The 23,104-nt window shown below is 32.3% G+C and overlaps 2 protein-coding genes across 10 annotated transcripts in view; both read left to right on the top strand.

Annotated features, from left to right (window-relative positions):
- Positions 1 to 313: 313 nt before the first annotated feature.
- Positions 314 to 23,104, top strand: part of LOC117176949 (levansucrase-like) — a 30,096-nt gene continuing 7,305 nt past the window's right edge. For 2 of the 9 annotated variants that reach the window (XM_033367365.1, XM_033367357.1), the window contains exons 1-2: positions 314 to 388; positions 20,750 to 21,068. In XM_033367365.1, coding sequence (XP_033223256.1) covers positions 20,775 to 21,068 — 294 coding nt within the window. In that variant the 5' untranslated portion in view covers positions 314 to 388; positions 20,750 to 20,774. Of the gene's footprint in view, positions 389 to 5,686; positions 5,956 to 13,491; positions 13,662 to 18,465; positions 18,810 to 20,735; positions 21,069 to 23,104 lie in introns of those variants that run through there. The other 7 variants (XM_033367358.1, XM_033367361.1, XM_033367359.1 and 4 more) reach the window with 7 other exon arrangements.
- Positions 6,205 to 7,086, top strand: LOC117176552. The gene has a single exon (XM_033366805.1). It carries the CDS (start codon positions 6,205 to 6,207, stop codon positions 7,084 to 7,086), a length of 882 nt encoding a protein of 293 aa, XP_033222696.1.

Below are 23,104 nucleotides of genomic sequence, written 5' to 3'. Positions count from 1 at the left end.
TTAGATTTTAAACTGAAATAAATAATCATATATTTAGTAGACAGAGATATAATTTTAAAAATCTCACTTATTATTTCCTCTGCCTGAATCCTTTCCATTTCAATTAATATTTCTCATTGTAATATAATCTACTGAAAGTTATAGAAGAATAGTTAACATTTTCTTGCATACTTTCCTCTAATAATTATTTCCGAGGTCTAAATGTATTGCAAATATAAATACATAATGTCGGATAAATAAAGATAGCCTTATAACCCGGCTCGTGAGTATAAAAAGGAATAATGTTTGATGATAAGCATCACAAGTCATATAAATCTTTTGTGAGTACCAAGTCTGGAAGTGTTTAATTCTTAAATGTAAGATATTCAGCATAAAAACTATACAAATGGTGAGTCTAATCAAAGCTTTCATATTCCTTATAAATCCTCCATAATAAGGTCATACTTGGGATAAATTTTCTATTTTGTATAAAATAAAATAGTGTATTTTAAATTCGAAACACGGGTATGTTATTTTTTTATTAAAAAACTCTACTGCTGCTTATCCTATAGTTGAAAGCAGGTCGCAGCTTCTCATAGAGTGATAGAAAAGTGAAACAGGCACGTTCGAGCTCGCGTTCGAGGTATCTGTTTACATTATTGTATGTAAACATTCCTAGCGATTAAGTTGCAGCGATCGTGCCGAATTCGAGATGAGCTCATTTATGGCTTTTAGCATTTATTTAATCTTCAAAAAGTTGAATTATTAAAACAATTTTCATAAATGGCTCTTCTTTAAAGAATAAGTTTAATTCATTATGCTGCTAACTCTTTTCTATGTTGCTTTACAAAACAACTGATAATTATTTAAACAATTTAAATTAAAAAATTAAGACTCTGCCCTTTTTTCTACGAGTCAATTTGTTCACGGAGTCAACTAACCCTTTTCTATGTTCCTTCACAAAAGAACTATTAATTATTTAAACAATGTTAGTTAAAGATTTAAAGTTTGGTCTTTATTCTACGAATCAATTTGTGTTCGAACTAAACTAAGAATATCTATCCGATGACTTTTTTCTATGTTGCTTTGTAAATTCACAGGAACTATTAATTATTTAAACAATTTTAATTAAAAAATTAAGAGTTTGCCCTTTTCTCCACGAGACAATTTGTTTACGGAGTCAACTAAGAAAGTCTATCCGGTGACTCTTTTCTATATTGCTTTGAAAATTTACGAGAACTATTAATTATTTAAATAATTTTAATTTACAAATTAAAAGTGTGGCCTTTGTCTTTCAAATCAATTTGTTTTTAAAGTTAACTAAGAGTGTCTATCCGATGAAACTTTTCTAAGTTGCTTTGTAAATTTACAAGAACTATTAATTATTTAAATAATTGCTATCAAAAAACTAAAAGTGACTTTTTTCTACGAGTTCTGCAAGTAATTTTGTTTAAGGAGTCAACTAAGAATGTCTATCTGATGAATTTTTTCTATATTGCTTTGCAAATTTACAAGAACTTTTAATTACTTAAACAATTTTAATTGAAAAATTAAGAGTTTGACCTTTTTTCTACAAGTAAATTTCTTTACGGAGTCGACTAAGAATGTCTATCCGGTGACTCTTTTCTAGGTTGCTTTGTAAATTTACAAGAACTATTAATTATTTAAACAATTTTAATAACAAGATTAAGAGTTTTGAACTTTTTCCTACAATTAAATTTGTTTACGGAGTTAAATAAGAATGTCTATTATTTATTCTTCTACTTTTTTCAATTCTTTTATTTTTGCTTTGCGAATTTCCAAAAACACTATTAATTATTAAAACGATTTTACTTAAAAAATTTAAAATTTGGCCTTTATCCTACAATTCATTGTGTTTTCGATCGGAACTAAGAATGTCTATCTGATGACATTTTCTATATTGCTTTGCAAATTTACAAGAACTTTTAAATATTTAAATAATTTTTATTAAAAAATTAAGAGTTTGCACTTTTTGTATAAGTCAATTTGTTTGGGGAGTCGACTAAGAATGTCTATTCGGTAACTCTGTTCTATATTGCTTTGCAAATTTACGAAAACTATTAATTATTTAAACAATTTTAATTTAAAAATTAAAAGTTTGGCCTTTATCCTACGAATCGATTTGTTTTCGAAGTCGACTAAGAATGTCTATCCGGTGACTCTTTTTTATATTGCTTTGCAAATTTACGAGATCTATTAGTTATTTAAACAACTTTATTTAAAAAATTAAGAGTTTGACGTTTATCCTACGAGTTAATTTGTTTTCGAAATCAACTAGGAATGCCCATTCGATGACTCTTTTCTATGTTGCTTTGTAAATTTACAAGAACTATTAATTATTGAAGTAATTTCAATTAAAAAATTAATAGTTTCCTTTTTTTCTACGAGTAGGCTTAACTTTTTACCACAATTATCTAAAAATATCTTTTCGATGATTTTTTCTCTCTGATGCTTTGAAAATCTACAACTATTAATTATTTAAAAAATGTTTATCAACATATTTATAGCTTGGCTATTTTTCAAGGAAAAGGCATAATTTGTTTACGGAATGAAATAAGAATGTCTTTTGATGATCATTTTCCACGTTAGTTTGTAAATTCATAATAATTATTCATCATTCAAACAATTTTCATAAACATATTGAGAGTTGGGTATTATTCAAATTTGTTTACGAAGTTAACTAAGATTGTCTTTGTGATGCCTCTTTTCTAGGCTATTTGTTAAATTTACCAGAATTATTAATTATTAATTATTGAAAGAAGTTTCATAAAACGTTTAGTTTACAATAGTTTAGTTACAATACAGCTACATACGAGTTTGCTCAAAGTACTCACATTCGCTTAAACGTTTGGTCCGATGAGAGGAAAATTGCAGAAAGCCACCTCCCGAGTTTAGTCGGGTTATCAAAATTCGAGTACACAACCCGGTCTTTCGTCGTATATGGTACCCATGCGAAGTCGTGTATAAATAGATGTTATTAAAGTAAAAATTATTATTGTGGTATTTTCTTGAACTTAATTTCCAAATAGAATATTTACAATGAAAGTACAGTGGGTCGCGCGCGTAGCCCCCGTAAGAGCTTCTAGTTCTTTAAATCATCTCAATTCCAAAATTAATCACCATTACTATCAAAACTTTTCACAGATATCCTCTTTACATATACAAATATTTGATGATATTATTTGCACTGTAAAATCTATATTAAACAGGATTTATCTTTTATTATCAGAAATCGAAGGTGCAATATTAAATCTGAATACAAAGAAATTGCTAAATATCAAATACCTATCGACTGCCTCTTCAAATTTAAGGGAGTACCTCGGCAATAGAATTATAAATTAGAATCGTTAGATATTTGGATGACAGTTTATTAAAATGCACTGAAGCTCTGGTTAAAATTTTGGAACCTTTCAGAGCTTCATATTTGAGAAATCAATTAATGAAAATATCATGCGATCTTATGAAAAGACGTAATTTTTGTAGTATATAAAAAGATAGAAATTATATGACTGACGTCCAGTGGTGTCAGAACGCGGATATTTTTGGCATGCGCTGTAGCTACTCCTGTGTATTTTTAGGTTATGTAATGCCATGTGTCAATTTAAAAATATACAGAATCACTATTGTGCATGCCAGAGATATCCGTCTTATGGCACCACTCCTGGCGTCAGCGAACTCAAAATATGGCAAAGTCGCATCTTTTCAACTTGCTCCAGTTTATGCACTAATTCCAAACAACACTCGAACTCACGCAACGTTCCCAAACATAGGATTGTAATTATGTGAGTTAATGACAATTCAATGCGTTCTATCAACTGACTTGCTACGTATCGAGGGTGCTTTCTTAAAAGCACTTTTATTCTAGCTCTCTCGATTGAGTAATACTACCCTATACTTACACAATTTCCATAATCATGTTTAAGTTGGCAAGAATTTGGTGGACCTGAAACCTACTTTCAGTTTATGGACCGCCTTGTGAATCCCATAGTATACAACTTTAGAAAAAATTGTAGCTGTTTTTAATAAAAACGAAGGAACAAGAAATTTTTACTAGCACATCAAAAGTGTTATTTAAACATTCTCTTGGCTGCTAACGGCTTGATATTTTCCGCGTTCATAAAAAGTGAATGGTTGCTCAGACAGACCATGAGTCATGCAGAAGAATAACTTTATCGTTTTTCTACTCATATTGCGGCAATTTTCCCTTCAATGCTAGGCTCCATCCGATTATTTATTTTCGACAAAGGTCACCCATGGTGGTTTCGTTAGGTTGGAGCAGCTCATAGTACACTAAACCCTGATGATCCCACCAAATACAGAGCATAAGCTTCGAACCATGGATATTCGGTTTCGGTGTTAATGTTGATGGTTGGCCGGACTTAAACCACGATTTCGTACGTTTAGGGTTATCATAGCGATTCCACTTCTCATTGCCAGTGACAATACGATGCAGAAAGTTTTTCCGATTTTGCCGTTGGTGAAGCTGTTCACAAGGGAAAAATCTCCTTTCCACGTCTCTTGGCTAAACTTCGTACGGTACCCAATTTCCTTGCTTTTGGAACATTCCCAGTGCATGTAAGCGTCTAGACATGGTTGAACGATCAACTCTAAATATTTCTGCAAGCTCATCTTGCATTTTACACGGGTCTTCACAAAGTAATATCTCCAATTCGTCATCCTCGATGTTCTCCGGATGCGCTGGACGTACTTTGTACTCCGCGTCGAAATCACCACTTTCATATTTCCGAATCCAAGAAATACACATTTTAATCGATAGTAAGCTTCCAAAAGCAATCGATAACTGCCAGCAGCACTTTTCTTCGAATTGAAAAAGAAAAGTAAAACTTTTTGGAAATGCTGTTTTGTTGGTACGTAAGCCGACATCTTCAATGCTACAAAAACTATACTGTTTACACTTCGGTAAAACGGCACCTAATGAAAACGAAGGCTACATAATGGGACTTCGACATGCATATAGTAGCGATATGCCTCGATGTGATATGTAGAGACTCAGCCATTAAAGCGCAGCAACGGCAAACACGTACTGTTCTAACGGTTCTCCTAGTATTAATCTGACAGTGTGCATCCAATTCTGATCACAGAAGTTCAATATCATGGGATGAAACGCCAGTAGTCGAGAACGACTGCCATACTAATTCTTTCGAGTTCTTTTTCTTATTTACGGATGTTTCTTAGCTCTATGTCTGTAGGGGTTTCCAGGTTACCACTGTAGTCATCCCTTTGTAGGGTCTTGGTACCCTCGACCGAACTTTATGCTTAGCGAAAGACTAGCGAGTTTCGTTCTGGTATACAGAACGTTTATGGCGGAGCGAGCGGGCGTGAGTAGAGTTGCCTCTCGAGACGGGGATAGAGATGAGACAGAGTCGGTTTGGTAACCATCATGGGCGCAACTTCATAGACACGAGCAATGTACTTATTTAATTAATAAAGTTGTTAGTTTGTTATAACTAAAGTCATTTTACTGCCACGGCCACTAATACGCGGAGTAGGTCGCTCATAACCAATGATTTATAATTTAAATACTGGAACCTACAAATTGGTGACCCCGACGTGATTACGTTCGGTGGCACGTGGCCTGAAAATTGTTAAAATTTTCACTGATGGATTTTCACCGACTTCGTTATTTGGATAACTAATATGGAATATTTATTTATTTACAACCAAGCTGGATGCTAAGCTTTTATGACAATGGATGGAAGCAAGGATTATTGAGATAATTTTGGATTTGGAAATTCTATTTTTTCTTGGAGGAACGACGCTATTTTGGACACATGTCGCTGCAGGCTTTGGAAGTATCCTGCCAAATTAACCTTTACCAGGATCGAATTCCTAACTATTCTAATTGGAGATCATCTTCGAGGCCTTACTAACCAAAACTTCGGAGCAACTTCAGATGTTTCAACTGACGTTCTACTTTCTTCGACGAGGTCCTTTGTAGGTACAACTTTGTATTTTTATTTTCAGTGTGCGTCTCTATGAAATGTAACTCGCGTAATAAGTTTTAATCTAATTATTACTACGATTTTACCAAATGTGTAATTAAGTCATTTGAAATTCTTGTGAAATAACGACATACTCTCCGTATGTCTTATGATATAATAACGATATAATTTTTATAAGATTAACGATATAATCTTTGTGAGTGTCAACTTCTAACTTTGTAAGCTGATTTGAATATCAATTATGTCGACTTCTGACCCGAAGGACGCGTTGTTAGATCCAGCGATATCACAAATAGAGGAGCTTAAACCTCAAATCGCCGGGTTGCAAAACGACCATGTTCAGAATCCTCGAATAGATTCGTATAGAGTTCCTAAACTCCCAGATTTTTTTCGGAAAGATCCTGCTCTATGGTTTATCCATATTGAATCTACCTTCCGTAATGCTAGGATTACTAATGATGCAACTAAAGTTGACTATATCATACCTGCGTTAGGTTTTGAAATTATAGTGTGTATTAAAGATTTAATTACTGCTACGCCTAAACCACCGGATTATTATGAAAAAGTTAAAGAACGCGTCATTTCAACGTATTCTTGTTCCTCCGAAAGTAGATTGCGACAATTATTGAAAGGCGAAGTGTTAACTGACGGGAAACCATCATTAATTTTGTGTCGTTTGCGCAATTTAAACGATGGGACTTGTAGCGAAACTGTAATAAGGTACATATTTCTAGAACAACTGCCTAGTCAGCCGCGCGCGATTCTAGCTGCTACTAAAATTGATGATTTGCAAGAACTTGCGGAATTAGTCGACAAAATTGTCGAAGTCTCGAATATTAATCATTCATACGTCGCGGCGGTTTCCACCGGCATCAGCGGTTCATCAAGTCAATTTAAGTCTGATCTCGATAAATTAGAAACTAAAATCGATCGTTTGGCTTCACAAATTAAGCTTTTGAGCTCGGGTAAAACGCGCTCACGTTCAGGTTCTAATTCTAGAGCTAATTCAAATGAGTCAAAAACCAAATCGAAGTTGTGCTGGTTGCATAAAAAATATGGCGATAAAGCACATTCATGCGAGAATCCCTGTTCTTGGCAGAGTGGCACAAAACCGGAAAACTAGTTGGAACCCATATTGGGGAGGTGAATGTTCAGGTTCCAAATCATTTAAAGCATCTCTTGATCCGTGATGAAAATTCCCAAAAAAAATTCTTAATTGATACCGGTGCAGACATCTCCATTCTGCCCGTTGGCAAAAATTTGAAGAAGCGTTCAACGAGTCTTAAACTTTTTTCCGCCAATAATTCGGGTATTAACACTTATGGGGGAACTATTCTTTCCATTGATATTGGACTGCGACGTCCAATTGTCTGGAATTTTTGTATTGCAGCAGTTCCATATCCGATAATAGGGGCGGACTTGCTCAATCATTATCGTTTTCTTGTGGACATTCACGGGAAACGATTAATAGACCCGCTCACTAATCTTAGTTCTTATGGGAAAGTTATTTCTTTTGATCAACCTTCAATCTGTACATTCCAGTTGTCTTCGAGATTTTCACAGATCCTTTCCGAATTTAAAGAATTAACCGGACTTACTCAGTATACGCCCGTGAATGCTAGCAAGGTTTTTTCACCACATTGTCACGAATGGACCTCCTGTCGCAGAAAAAATGCAGCAAGTCTCCCAAGCGGCATTTCTCCCCCAAGACAAATTTTGTAATGACTTTTAAAAATGGCAACACTACGGCAAGTCTCCCTAGAGGCAACTCTTTCTCAATTAAATTTTCAAGTACTTCCAAGCATGGCAAAAGTGCCACATGTCTCCTCAGCGGCATCTCTCCCCCAACAAATTTTCTAAGTAGTTTTAAAGATGGCAAAAATGCTGCAAGCCTCCCAGCGACATTTCTCTCCCAAAAAATTGGTTAAGTACTTCCAAACATGGCAAAAATGCGGCAAGTCTCCGAAGCAGCATTTCTCCCTTAAGAAAATTTTGTAAGGACTTTTAAAAATGTCAAAACTGCGGCAAGTCTCCCCAGCGGCAACTCTTTCTCAATAAAATTTGTTAAGTACTTCCAAGCATGGAAAAAGTGCTGCAAGTCTCCCCAGCGGCATCTCTCCCCCAACAATTTTTCTAAGTACTTCCAAACATTGCAAAAATGCGGCAAGTCTCCCAAGCGGCATCTCTCCCCTAAGAAAATTTTATAAGGACTTTTAAAAATGGCAAAAGTACGGCAAGTCTCCCTAGCGGCATCTATCCACAACAAATTTTCTAAATAGTTTTGAAGATGGCAAAAATACGGCGAGTCTCCTCAGCGGCATCTCTCCCCAAAAAAAATTTTGTGAGGACTTTTAAAAATGGCAAAAGTGCGGCAAGTCTCCCAAACGGCATCTCTCCACCAATAAATTTTCTAAGTAGTTTTAAAGATGACAAAAATGCGGCAAATCTCCCCAGAGGCATCTCTCTCTCTCTCAAGAAAATTTTTTAAGTACTTCCAAACATGGCAAAAATGCGGTAACTCTCCTAAACTGCAGTATTACCATTCTTAGAACTAATTAGAAAATTTTCTTGGTGGAGAGATGCTGCTGGAGAGACTTGCCGCACTTTTTCCATGTTTAGAAGTCCTTAAAAAATCTTCTTGGGGGAGATATGATGCTGGGGAGGCTTGCCGCAGTTTTTCCAGTTTGATGTGGATTACAAAATTTTTCCCGAATGGTAGATGCCGCTGGGAAGTCTTTCGGTACACCGAAAAAAATATGTAACTATATTAGTTCAATAATACCTTGAACTAATACGCTTCGCATAAATTAGAACTCAGTAGGTAAAAAAGTCGAACTGGATCTCTTCATTTAATTTGTAATTTTATCGGTTTGAATATAGAACCGAAGCTATAGCAATACCAAATTACATCGATTAAGTAAGTATTGGAATGGAGCAGTTCTTCATGTAGAGCTCGCAACATTCATAAGGTGAATGTCAGCTGTTCAAAAGCATCGAAACAGATACCGTTCCATTTTTGTATCGGGGACGTAACGAAATTTGAATCACAGTGCGTCGATATAGATATACTCGCTACGCTTTGCTCTTTTCGACCCTGTTGGTTCGAATGACGACGAACAGCGAAGATCCAACGAATCTGTAACGTAGGAGCTTCGCGTGAACATTGCGCTGAGTTGAAGCGCCGGACAATATGTGTTGGGAAAAATTAAAGAATAATTATTTAAATATCAAATCTCGTGTGCTCTCAAATTTAAACGTTACAGATTCGTTGGATCCTCGCTGTTCGTCGTCATTCGAACCAGCAGAGTCGAACGGAGTGAAGCATAGCGAGTATGTTTATATCGACGCACTGTGATTCAAATTTTGTTACGTACTCGATACAAAAGTGGAACAGTATCTGTTTCGATGGTTTAGAACAACTGATATTCAACTTATGAATGACGCGAGTTTTACATGAAGAACTGCTCCATTTCAAGACTTACTTAATCGATGTAATTCGGTATTGCTATAGCGTCGGTTCTATACTCAAACCGATAAAATTACAAATTAAATGAAGAGATCCAGTTCGACTTTTTTACCTACTGAGTTCTAATTTATGCGAAGCGTATTAGTTCAAGGTATTATTGAACTAATATAGTTACATTTTTTCGGTGTGGGAGACGCCGCAGATGTGACAATAAGTCTCGGGAGGCTTGCCGCAGTTTTAATATCTTAATATGAACCCGAAAATTTTTTCGGGGGAGAGATGGCCCCGGGGAGACAATTGGTCCAGGGCGACTTGCCTCAGTTCGGTAATTTTTAATTGAACATTAAAATTTTGTTGGAAGGGAGAGATGCCACTGGGAGAATTTTTACTGGTGAGAGATGCCGCAAAAATGTAACTTTCACAGTGAGAAATTCCGCGTGGGAGATAGGCCGCTGGGTAGTAATACCGCAGTTGTGACATGCCGCAGATGAGACATGCTGTAGGTGTGACATGCCACAGATGTGACATACCGCAGTTGTGACATAACGCAGGTGAGACATCTCGCAGATGTGACAGCCGCAGAAGAGACATGCTGCAGATGGGACATGCCTCAGATGTGACATGCCGCAGGTGTGACTTTCCGCAGAGAGACTTGCCGCATGTGACATGATATGGACCCGGCCTACCGCTCTTCTTTCCCCTTGCACTCTACCGCGTATTCCTTATAGTTTCGCTAATATGGTGACTGTCACAACCGTAACCTGGCACAACCATACCCGGTCTACCCTACCGATTTTGGAGTCTAGGGCTTCTAGTGGGATTAGCTGTTTTATTCGATTCTGTATGTCTAGTCTTAAAATTATTAAAGAAATTGTCATCAAACTGCTTCATTTTTCCTCTGTAACTTGTGCTTTCGAGAGAGGTCAGATTTGTGAAAGGGGCATTAACCACGCCTTCTCTATCATTTTGAACCTGAGACTCGTTATTGATGACAGAAACTTTTTTGGTTTCCAATACTTTTACTGTTATTAGTTAAACGATTTACCTGTTCCAAGAATTCTTTCTGCGTGGATAACTCATTCCTCAAACTATCAAGGCTCTTGTGAAGCACCTCGCGATTCAAATTACCATCACCATCGATAGAACCGTCACTCACCGAATTTACGCGGGGCTCCATGCTCTGGAAACCGTGCAGGCCACAGGGGCCGGCACATCAGCGAAACTCCACCTACACCTTGTGAGAAAAATACAGGCACCTGTGTAAAAAAAACTACACTCTAAATATAATAAGCCTGTTTCCTCCAGAAATGGGCCAGAAAAATTACCCAATTTCAACAAATTACACTTCAATTTTTATATTTAAAGAGAACAACAAAGAACATGACCAGTCAAGACGGCGACCATCTTCCTTTTCACTCTTTGGAGTTGGCTCCGATAATGGGAATATCTACCACATCAACCCCACATAGCAAATCGCTATAGATTAGATGTAGTACCCATGTAGAAATTTGGATTGGGGTTTAGTAGGGCCCTGGATAGATTTTCCTATTTCTAATCGAGCGCTCGTCGGGGAAAATAGAAAGGGCCTGACTAGTTCTGTAACTCTGTTAGCCAGGTTCTAGCTAGAACTTCTGAGCAGGCCCTAACGAGAGTGCCCTTTTATCGCCCGATGATTAGTAGGGTCCCGTCTAGACCCTTTCTGTTACGTGATGAAAATTGAGTTTATAGGACAAAAAAGTTATTTAAAAAATCAATATTAATTGATTGCAAGTATTTTGACTTTAAATATTAATGGTCCTATTTAGAGTCAATACATATATTACATTCTTAAACATAATAATACAAATAATATTTCTAACGCTATGAAGTATCGAACAACTACATACTTCTATACCTAAATCTATCGCCTAGCAGTCGGGAGTCTTAACCATTACGCTAAACCTTCGAGTTGATAGTCGATGAAAAAGCCATACTCATAAGCTACAGATCAAAAAATTTGGAACTCTCTTTTTCTTATTAAATATTTATTATTATACGACATTATGTACACATAAAATATATGAACTGTTAGCAGGAGTATCAATAGAATAAACTTTAAATGAATAATTGAAATCGATTGATATTTTTCTTCCTGTAATATTTCGTTTTTTGCCGTTTTAGACTACTTTAAAACTTTTTAGAATGACAAGAAATGTAATTTTTTCTGAACATTTACAGTTTTTCATAAGACGGAATTTTTTTCTTTAAAAAAAGAGAGGATAAGATAGATTTGCCACACCTATACGAGACACGAAATTCTTTACTAGAACCTGATGGGGCACCCATCACTTGTTTCTAGACTAGATATTCTGATAGAGGCCCCAAACAGTTTTTTCTAGGCTAGATATTATGATAGGGACCCCATCGGAACCCAACTTCAAATGGGGAAAGATGGGGAAATTTCTGCACGGCCACAAGTAAGGCTACCTCTTAGGAATTCCTCAAAATTAATGCAAGCTCCCAATAATAATAATAATTTCTATCTCTAACTAGCAACTATAATCCATGCGCTATGCGCGCGGTTAGTTTCTTACTATTTATAATGAACAATTTTGATACATTATTAGGATCAGAAATAAATACAAAGCCAGCCTCAGTTTCACGGACTTATTAGTACTAAACTTTGACCTTCTGAACTGATGAATTTAGATTCAGATTTTTAATTTAAATATAAACTTAAGTTTTATATAATTTTTCGATATTTTCACTTCATATCTCATTTCGTATAGACGTGGATTTGTCTCTGAAGAAAATGTTGACAATTATCTTAAAAAAATCTGCTGTCCATACATGGCCTTAATATTTCTTCAAAAATGTGAAACATTCTAAAAGTTTTATTGGGATTATTACTTTCTTTTAAGATGGAAACGGAAGTGTTTTAACCGGTTTTAAGCTGATAGTGAACATTTAGAAGGTTAAATTTGTCATCGAAATATCGTTATGCCCGATCGATGTAAGAGAGCTAATATTTACCTGTCCATAGTGTCAATAACGCACATCAGCATTTTTTATGAAATTCATAAAAAAATGAAATTAAAAAATGTTCCCTTTTAGTATATGAAAATAATAATAAGGCTTTGTAAGAAAACGATACTGTCTTTAATATAATATACAGAATAGATATTGCAATGTTTCACGTAAATAATTCTTCTTAAGCTTTATAGTTTGGTCTCTAAGATTGTATAATGCAATTTTAATTCAATAATTCTACGTTGAAATATTAAATATTCAAGAAAATCAGATACAAAAAATGATTAATGATATTTTATAATGTGACATATCAGTTAGTGCAATTTAGTCCGCAGGTATATGAAACGTAAAACATAACTATTACACTTTTTTTATCGGTTGAAATTCTTAATTGTACAGATGCATCAGATTAACATTTTACACATATTTTAATTCGTCAATTATGTACAAAAATAATTCAAAACATTAAAAAATACTATCTTGGTTTAACTTAACACATTTATTATTTTATTCTAAGATTGATACAATAAGCAACAGTGCAACATAGGTCAGTTTTTTTATTATACACACCTTCTTATTACATAAAACCTCGTTTGAAAATTGACAAATTTAACCAAGTATAAATAATTTGCAAACTGAGAATATCCTACAAATACATGACCTTTGCGCAAATCGAATCCAATTAGGTTTTCTTCAATAATACACTCAATATCTCGTTATATATAATTGTTTGAGAATAGGAAAATACTTTAGGATTTTTTTTCATAATTTCAGATTATTATTCATGCAAAACCTTTATATATTGAAGTATCTCGTCAATCGCGAATTCACCACTGAAATCAGTCTTTTCTTTATCAATAGAAAATCGACAATTAAGTATGTTAATAAATTCTTGCCTATTGTCGATTGGGTTTGGTGCCCGCATGTATATGTGAGGACTCTCGTAAAGATATAATGGCTTTTGTGGATAAAAATATCCATTGCGCAAATCTTAAATACACAATTACTCGAGTGCTATTACTAGGAGTGCTGGTAGTTTTGACGTTTAGAGTCATCTAATCGCCAGTTCCTTTCACCTCATGAGTAACGACGTATCGTAAAAATCAAACTTTTGTTATTGGTCTGAAGAAAAAGTGCGTTTTGTTTTGTAGATTTATAAGTTGGGTAAAAAATTTGAATTTGTGTAATTTCTAGCGGTCCCGGGCAATTCCAGGTCTTTCCAGGTATTTCTACATTTTTCCACTTGTGAATGATTAAATTTTAACTAATGAAGTTTATTAAAAAATCAAAAAATTAAACAAAAATAGGAATAAGTGAAGGGTGATCGAAACAAGATTTTATTCTCAAATGGCACCCCTACCAATTTTTCCATTTAGTCTCAAAACGTCCCCTGAATATATGTAGAATTGAAAAACTATATATTTAGTGGTCTTGAGAGGCTATTTTTTGAAAAACTGCTCATTTTATTGTAGACAATAAAATAATTGTTTTATCATTAGCGAAATGCATCAGATTTTTGACAAAATTGAAAAAAATGTTTTTTTTTTTCATTGTTGCCGTTAATGGATAATTTTATTTTGGTATATAGGCACTTTATCCTTTTGTATTTTAAATCAAAAGAATCCATCAACAGTGGCAATTAAAATAAAATATGTATTTTTTTAAAAAGGCTTCGGAAGTCCCTAAACATTTTTTTTAACTTTGTAAAATATCTTAGTGATATATTTCACTAAAAACAAAAAGTGCATTACAAAAAAAATTTATTAAAGCAGCAGTTAAAATACCATAAGGATTTTTTTGCAAAAATAGGATTGATAGACCTATAAATATTTTAAAAGAATTCTGCTAAAATTCAGGAGACATTTTGACACCAAAAGAAACAATTTGTAGGGGAGTGATTTTAAAAGAAAAAAAGAAAACAATTATTTTAGATACAGGTATATGACAATTATGAAACAATTATATGACAATTATATGACAATTTAATTTATAAAATTCAATAACTTTGTTCCTTAATTTATGAAAGGACCAAAATTTCTTAATATCAAAAGTTTTTAGGATTTTTATAATTATAAAATATTCTTAAATATACAGGTATTATCATTGTCAAATAAATAATCGTATATTACACCGAAAGCAGTGATGTATGCTATTTTTATTCGAAATCGGTATTTTATGAGACTGTAGGGCCGTCTGAAAAGTGAGTCCTGATACTTATAATATCTTTTGTCTGTCGTAGAAACATACGACTGACGTGGCAGTCATCTGTTTTTCTGTGATTAGTGATCTTATAGGTAATTTGCCAAGATAAAAGTAACTAAAGAAGTATATGCTGAATTTGAAACGAAAATAAAGAACTAGTGCGCTTGGCTCATATTGCCTCATGCATGGGGCGGGATGAGCCAGGCATTGGGGCGAGATGGGTCACTCAATTAAATTACTTATTATATATTATTTATAATTAAGGGTCTTGCTAACTTAGAGTATTTTAAAACGAAAAAATATCCACATACCTTTTGATAATTGTATTACAGAAATAAATATAGCAATTTTTCAACTTAGAAATGTAAATTATCTCAGCAAAAGATAAATTCTACAGTACGTAAACTCCCAAATACTAGACTAGTCTACTACAATTACTGCATGACACTGAATTTCATATATTTTGGGATATTAAACCGTTTTTTTTTAATGTCTGCCGTATTTTTAAACCACAACAATGTTTTTTCTTATTTTTAAAGTATTTTACGAGTTTTCAAACAAAAATATTTAAGAAATACACACAGAAAAACAGTACTCTCTCTTCTGATCAGATTATTTTATCATAACTATAACAGTGCTGCTGTCATACTTTTTTTGAGCATTTTTGTCGACAAGATTAGTTTTTTATACGTTTACACCATAATTAACACCCTGCACAATCTGATAATATGAAACATTGCATCCTAACCTGCTGTCTGCTACAAGAAGAGGTTAGGTTAATGCACAGGAAGAGGTTTTTCGTTTTTTCCAGATTTATTCAACATTAAGCGAAAAATTTCCAAAAAAGAAGTTTGATAATGTTTTTCCTGATATTAATACAAAAAATTGTTACAAAATAAATCATAACCTACGAGAAAATTGACTCATCTTACCCCCTATGCTCATCTCGGCCCACCCTACCCTAATAATATTTCAGCAGGCTTTGCAACGTTCCCTGTTCATAGAGCCGTTCAGGCTCATTACACGGTGATAGCGAATAAAGAAATGAGTAATTCTAAAAAACTGAATTATTCAATTTTAAAATGTGGTAGCAATGTTCATGAATTTGATGAACAATGAAATCTCATTTTTTATTATTTTTATAGGTTCTTACAATTTAGGGCATATTTATCATACTAATATTTTAAATCAAATATATCTTTCTGTGAGATTAGTGAAAATGATAAAAAGATGGTTGATTTAAATGAGTATAAATTTACTGTTACAAATAAAAAAACATTGGCTTTCCGGGTTAGTAGACACTAAGGTGAACCAAAATTTTTTCTCGATTTTTCAGGCTTATTGATCTCAAATTTGTTCGAGTCCACAATAAATTTAATGTGTTAAAAAATATATATATATATATATATATATATATTTAGAGAATTTTCAAGTCCCATGAAGTTTAATACATATTTCTCATAAGAAAAAAAACTTTTTTGTACATTTTATTCCGAATCCTCAGTATAAGGTGCATTGAGTGGAAACGCAAAATATCTCTTCACAATTATCCATAGCATAATAATCAAAAATTTCTTTTTAAATATCCCCTACATGAATGTGTCTTATGTTTCTTCCATTGATAATTAAATGTTTAAATAATTTGTTCAAACAATTTCTTATTGTTTATAAAAATGTTCTTTTAGAATAGAGTTAGAAAGTCACCGTTTTTTCAGAATTTTTCAACTTTTTTACAACTTTTCAGTTTGAGCAAGGCAAGAATCAATTCAGTCCAATATAAATAATGGTTTAAATCCTTTATTATTATTTATAATAATATTCTCGTTGAATAATTCTTGAAAGTTGCAGTTTTTTTAAACATTTTCGACGTCTTGTCCGCTGTTCAATTATAGAGAGGTATTAATTCGAATTAACAAAAATAATTGTTTAAGTAATTTATTATTATTTTTAATAATAATCTCTGCCAGAAATTTGCGGGTTTTTCTGAAATTTTCACTTTTTCTTTGACTTTTTAGTTAATAACAAAAAAGAAATATTAATATTAAGTTAAACAAAAAGGCCTTACGTGACTACTTATACAAATTTCGATGTTCAAACGATAACTTCGTACAAATTATTTTTAAAGAACAAGATAAAATCTGCCCCAGTCCGGACTTGAATCGCGAACGCTACTATGCATGAGAAGCGTTAACCAATTAGTCCTGAAAGGCGTAATTTGTTAACGCTTCACTCATGTTAGTGGGATTTTCGGTTTAAATTCGGACTGAGTAAACATTTTTTCTTGTTCCTCATATTTGTCCGAAGTAATCGTTTCGGTACCGAAAGTATTATTATAAATATCCAAGATAATACACCATAAAATGGGATAAAGTCGTGCATGCAGCGTGTAAAGTTTTTTCTTGAAAAAACATACTGCGAAAACTGTAATGTTTAATCACTAAAAACTAATATTTTGAGAGGCATGGTTTTATTTCTTAAGCAAAATAATTTTATTTTTTCACAGATTAATATGGGTAGGGTCTTAAAAAAATAAAAAAAGATACCTCAAAAAAATTCAGTTTTGAATGATTTTTCATTTCTTTCCCTTATGAATTCCTAAATATGTATTAATTCATCTAAATGGTCTAAATTTCTTGAATCATTTTAATTTATTTTAATTGATAGAATTCCCTAAATGCCTAGGACACCCTGAATGCAAACGAATTTTATATAATTAAATCCAATTCAGAGGAATTCTCTAAATTCTGTGAATTTAGAGAATTCAGAAGATTTAAAGGAATTCAGGAGAATTGGAGAATAATAAGAATTTAAGGGATGTAAAATATTAAAGAAATTCAAAGCATTCAGAATATTAAAAGATTTCCGAGAATTCCGCAATTTATGAATATTCTAGAAATTTAGGATGTTCAGAGAATTTGGGAAATTCAAACAATTTCTGGAATTCGGAATATTTAAGGAATTCAGACAATTTTCGAAATTCAGAATATTTAAGGAATTGTGGAAATCAGAATATTCAAGGATTTCAGTAAATATAGAGAGATCAAAGATCTTAAAAAAATTGAGGAATTCAGAGATTTTAACGAATTTAGAAAATACAAGGAATTTAGAATATTTGACAAATTCATAATATTCAGAGAAATCAAGAAATTTAGAGAATGCAAGGAATTCCGAATATTCAAGCATTTCAGGCAATGCAACAAATTTAAAAGTTTTAGAAAAATCGAAGATTTCAGAAAATCTGAAGAATTCAAAGAATTTGATAAATTCAGAGAATTTGAGAAAATCAGAGAGTTTGAGAAATTCTGAAATGTTAAGGAATTTACACAATTTAAGAAATGCATAGATTTTCACGCATTTAAATCGTGCAAGGATTTAAAATAGTTCAGGAATTCTGAGAATCCAGAATGAAAGTAATTCAGAGATTTTCAGTAATTTAGAAAATTCAAGGATTTCATTCAATTTATAGAATTTTATGGATTTTAGAACGTTTAACGAATTTAAGGAACTTCAAGAATTTATATTATCCCAAGAATTCAGGGAATTTAGAATATTCGAAGATTTCAAGGAATTAATAGAAATGAAAGATTTTAGAGAATTCAGGGAGTTCAGAGATTTTTAGGAAATTAAGGAATCTGTCAAATTTTTATTGCTCTGAATATAAAACTCTTGATTTAAAAATAAGAAATGAAAATTATTTTATTTTAAGTTTTGAAAGCTGTGCATTTTTATTTTTGAAAGGCTTTACAATTTTAATTTTACCTTTTTTCTGTAATTCAAAATTTTTCAATTTAAAACGTTCTAAATTTAAAAATAGTCCTTTTTTAGGGTTTCGTAGCCCTGGACAGAAACCATTATAGTTTTAATCGGGTGTGCGTCCATCCGTCTATCCATCGTACGACTCACTATGGGACCATCTATTCAAATTTTTCTTAAGCCGTTGCTTTTGATATGCAAAATAAATCACAGTCGTCTGATCTTCTGCACGTCGAACAATAAATAAAATTCGAAGAAGAAGGAGTTGTGGTAATTAACTCAGTGACTGAGAATTCTGACTTCAGTGTCCTCTTTGATTTCTCAACAGAGTGAGTCGTTCCTCGGAAGGTCGTTTTTTAATTAGTGTTGAATTAAGTCTCAGCAAAAAGCTGGTGCAGGAAGCGTCCATTGATTACGTAAGGCTCTTTCCAATTATTTTTTTTAATGTGCTAATTGAAACCTGCTTTGGCTCTTAAAATTATTTTTATATTATTATATACACATCAGAGATGTTTAAAAAAAGAGTCCGAATCTAAACTGCATTTTCGATTGTTTGTTCCTTTTTGGGTTAAAAATGAACCACGTGTCAGACGAAACAAATCGGATAATATTTAGAGGTGTCGTCGTGAATTTGTCTATTTTAACGAAAAAAATAGATAGAATATAAAATATTCGACTCATTAAAGTTAAATTTTGTGTTTTATGCTGAAAAGACTTATTCTAAGGAGTTGCATATCTTAAATCCTTTATAATTTTGGGTTACAGTTAACCCTATTCCACGAAAATTAATTTTTCTTTTAAAACAGACAAATTCGCGATCCTTGACCTTCAAATATTATCAGATTTATTTTTCCTTCCACGGAATTCATTTTTATCTCAAAAGGAATAAAATTAAAGATGCAATTTGAGATTTGGACTTCCTTTTTTTTAACACCTCTAATGCACATTATATCATTATTTGTTTAAATTATTTTGTATTGTACAATATTTCATATAACAATCCAATGAATTATTTTGAAATTTTTGTAAATCCCGTAACACTTTTAAATCATATGCGAATTTCTATAAATCCTTTGAAATTCCGTTAATTATTTATAATCCGTGTATATATACTTTTAAAACTTTTGAAATCCCTTACAATTTTTTGGAAATCCTATAAAATCATCGAAACTGATTTAAAACTCTCTGAAAATCCCTTAAAATTATATGATAATCCTCAAAATTTTTTGGAACTCTTGAAATCGCTTGAAATCTATACAAAATTCTTAAGAAATTCTCAAAATCCCCTGAAATCCTTGAAATTCCGTGAAATATTTTAACAAATTACGATATCCCTTCAAATCCAAATTTCGGAATCTTGCCAAATCACTTAAAATCCTTAAAAGTATTTTTTAACTCATTAAAATCTTTTAAGAGTCCTGTAAATACCTTTAAAATCCTTTAAGAACTGTAGAAATCCTTTAAAATTCTTTAAGATTCCATCAAATTTTAAAATCCTGGAAATTCCGTGAATAATTTCGAAATATTATGAGATCCCTTCAAATGGTTAAAATCTCTTTAGCATTCAATGAAATCTTTTTAATATGTGGCAATCTTTCCGATTTTCTTGAAATCCCTCAAAGTATGTATTAGAATCTTTTGAAATCTCTTAAAATCCCTTGCAATCAATGATATGATCAAAACTGCTCTTAATATCTAAAAATCCGTGAAAATCCCTTGACATTTTTTAAAATCGTCTAAAATATTTTGAAATCTTATTAGATGTGCAAATATACTTCTGTAATTTTGAAATCCTATAAAATCGTTTGAAATCCCATTTACTTTTCTTTATATTTTGAAATCTCTTAAAATGCTAAAAAAAACTTTGGAAATCTCGTTAAATTGCGAGGTTAAATTGAGGTGGTTTAAAATTTCAAAAACCATCCTTATGTAATTAATTTCTTCTGCAATTCTGTAATTTCTGTAATTAAGTTCCGAAAAGTAAAAAGGAATTAGGATAAATAGTTTAAATATACAACAAATTTTAAATATTCACAGAAAAAACTAAGAATAAAATTTGTTGCAGAAAATTTTTTAGAGCGATCAAGTTTTGTTTAGCCAACTTCGCGTCTTTCAAAAAACATCTGTTTGTCATGGAAAAACAAAAGCAAGTTGAACCGATATTTGTGTAAAGTTTATCCCATATGAAGTTAATTTTTGTTGCAGAGAATCTTTCGTCGGAAATCGATGTAAAGTTTATCTTCTGTTTTTTCTGTGTTATAATGTTGAAAAATATTTTTCTTTGATAAAAATATTATAATATTTTAAAGTGTAATTGAAAATTTGGGTATAAACTTGTAAAGTTTTGGTGTTTCAGTTCTGAAATTGATAGATAGACAATCATGAAGGAACTTCTGGTGCCGTTTATTTATATTTTAATCTGGGGTTTGGAAATTAATGCGGACACATTCGAAGTCCTTACGATTCCGTATGATAAAATATTTCCTGAAGGTTATGGACAAAATGGACAACATGGACACCGTGGACAATATGGACAAAATGGACATAATTATCGAAGACCTGGGTTTCAACAACCACAGAGGCCAGGATATCAACCAAATTATCCAAATTATCAACAACCTGGTGCAGTCTCAGCCGGTGATTGGGTGTGTCGGAATCCTTCCAGTGGAGATATGGTACCTAATAATTTAATTTCTATTTTGAAGAATTCCGTTAAAAGGGTTCACCCATGTGGGCGATGCCCATTTAATCACCGTCTCTCCATTAAAAACTTTCCATATAATTTTTTTATTTCTTTTTGAGAAACCTGGAATAAACCTGAAATTCTAAGATAAAAAATTGGTAGCAACCCTGGTATCAGAAATGTTGTAGAAAAGTTGTATTACAAATTTCTTCAAATGGTAAAAAATATTTGTTAGACCAGTTTTTGAGATATGTTTAGAAATTGAGGTTTATGGGATCACGAACAAAAATGAGCTAATTTTTGTTTTTAATGAATGGGAAAATGATCGGTATTTGTCTCTCGAATGTAATAATATTCAAATTAAAAGTAGTTTCATACCTACTATTGCAATAGCTCTTAGTTTAAAAAGACAATTTGTGAGAAATATATTTTCACTTGGAATAGTGAATTTTCTAAAAGAATTAGAATTTTAAGTTAATGCAAGGGATTTCAGTTAAGAATGACAATTTCGATATTGAGATAGGGAAATTTCTAAAAGATTGTAAATTCTGATTTGGGACGTGGAATAATTATAAAAAATACAATATAAGAAAAAAGTTCCGAATCAGAATTGGTCAGATTTTGAAAATTCTCTGAATTGTTATAATTTTTAATTTGGGGCAGGGAAATTAAGTGAAGAATTATATTTTTGGGTTTGGGGCACGGAATTTCAGCGAAGATAAATAATTTTTACAGTTGAAGTAGGGAATTCCCATAAAGAATTAAAATTTTCACTTTTGAACGGGGAAATGCGTAAATGAATTTAAATGTAATATGGTAAAAGGAATTTGTTGGAAGAATTACAATTCTGAGTTTGAAATGAGAATAAATTATTAATTAAATATAAAATATATAAATATAATTAAATATAAAAAAATGCCTGTAAAGAATAATATAATTTTTACTTTGGAACAGGGAATTTCGTAAATAATTAAAATTTTGTCTTGATACAGGTAATTATTGAAATGATACGGAAAATTATAATGATCATTTTATGTCTGATTTATAAAAAGAGGATTTACAAAAACATTGTCTGTTTAAAGTCAGAATTTGTCAGATTTGGAAAATTCCTTGTTCAAAATCAAAATTTGTTATCCGAAACTGGAGGAATTTTTAACTAAATAAATGCAATTCTTTGAATCCTGAAGATTCATAAATTTTTTAATTGAGACTTTCAATATGAAATAATTTCAAATAGAAATCGTACGATTTAACCCTTAAACGGCCAAAACGCCACTACCGGGACACTGCTTTTCAACGGCCAATAACTCTTTCCGACTGTGCCAATGAAATTCCTCAAAAAATTTATTTATTATCCCAAAATGCAGTTTAAACAAAAAAAAAACGTGATTTTTCGTGCCTATTTTTTTTGTGAACCATTTTCCAAAGCTTTTCGAGTCTGTAATTAACCTGGAATCTCACTAACCGATGGAATAAATGTCTAAACTTTGAGAATCCATGGTTCAAAGATCGATTTTTCGTTTTAGTATTTTCAAAATGGCGTCTTAATGGCAAAATTTTTGTGAAAACATTCATGAATTTTTTTACAATAAACGAGGCGCTTTTCGGAAAATTCATCAAGAATAAAAAGTTCTTGTAATCAGCCAAGAAATACGCCTGAATTTTTTCGAAGCGTTTTGAGCAAAATTTTGGATTTTGCATATGAACAATTTTTACAAAATTCAAAATTTTGCTCAAAACGCTCCGGAAAAATTCAGGCGTATTCCTCGGCTTATTACAAGAATTTTTTATTCTTGACAAATTTTCCGAAAAGCGCAATTCCAAAGCGTAAAGCCTCAAAAATTGCAACAAATTCCGAATCGGAAAGGGATTCCGATGAAAATGATGAACGTATCATCATACCTAATCCAGATTACTCTGGCTCTAATGGAGATGATTCATCAGATGACGAGAATTCGGAATCGGAATTTCCCAGACCGAATGTATCATATAGATCTGTTTTCCATAACTACACAGCATCTCAAAAAC

Source organism: Belonocnema kinseyi, chromosome 7 (genome assembly GCF_010883055.1).
Source record: "Belonocnema kinseyi isolate 2016_QV_RU_SX_M_011 chromosome 7, B_treatae_v1, whole genome shotgun sequence".
In the NCBI taxonomy this organism is placed as follows: domain Eukaryota; kingdom Metazoa; phylum Arthropoda; class Insecta; order Hymenoptera; family Cynipidae; genus Belonocnema; species Belonocnema kinseyi.
Note: the sequence above shows the minus strand (reverse complement) of the source record. Positions and strands in the feature narration are given on the sequence as shown.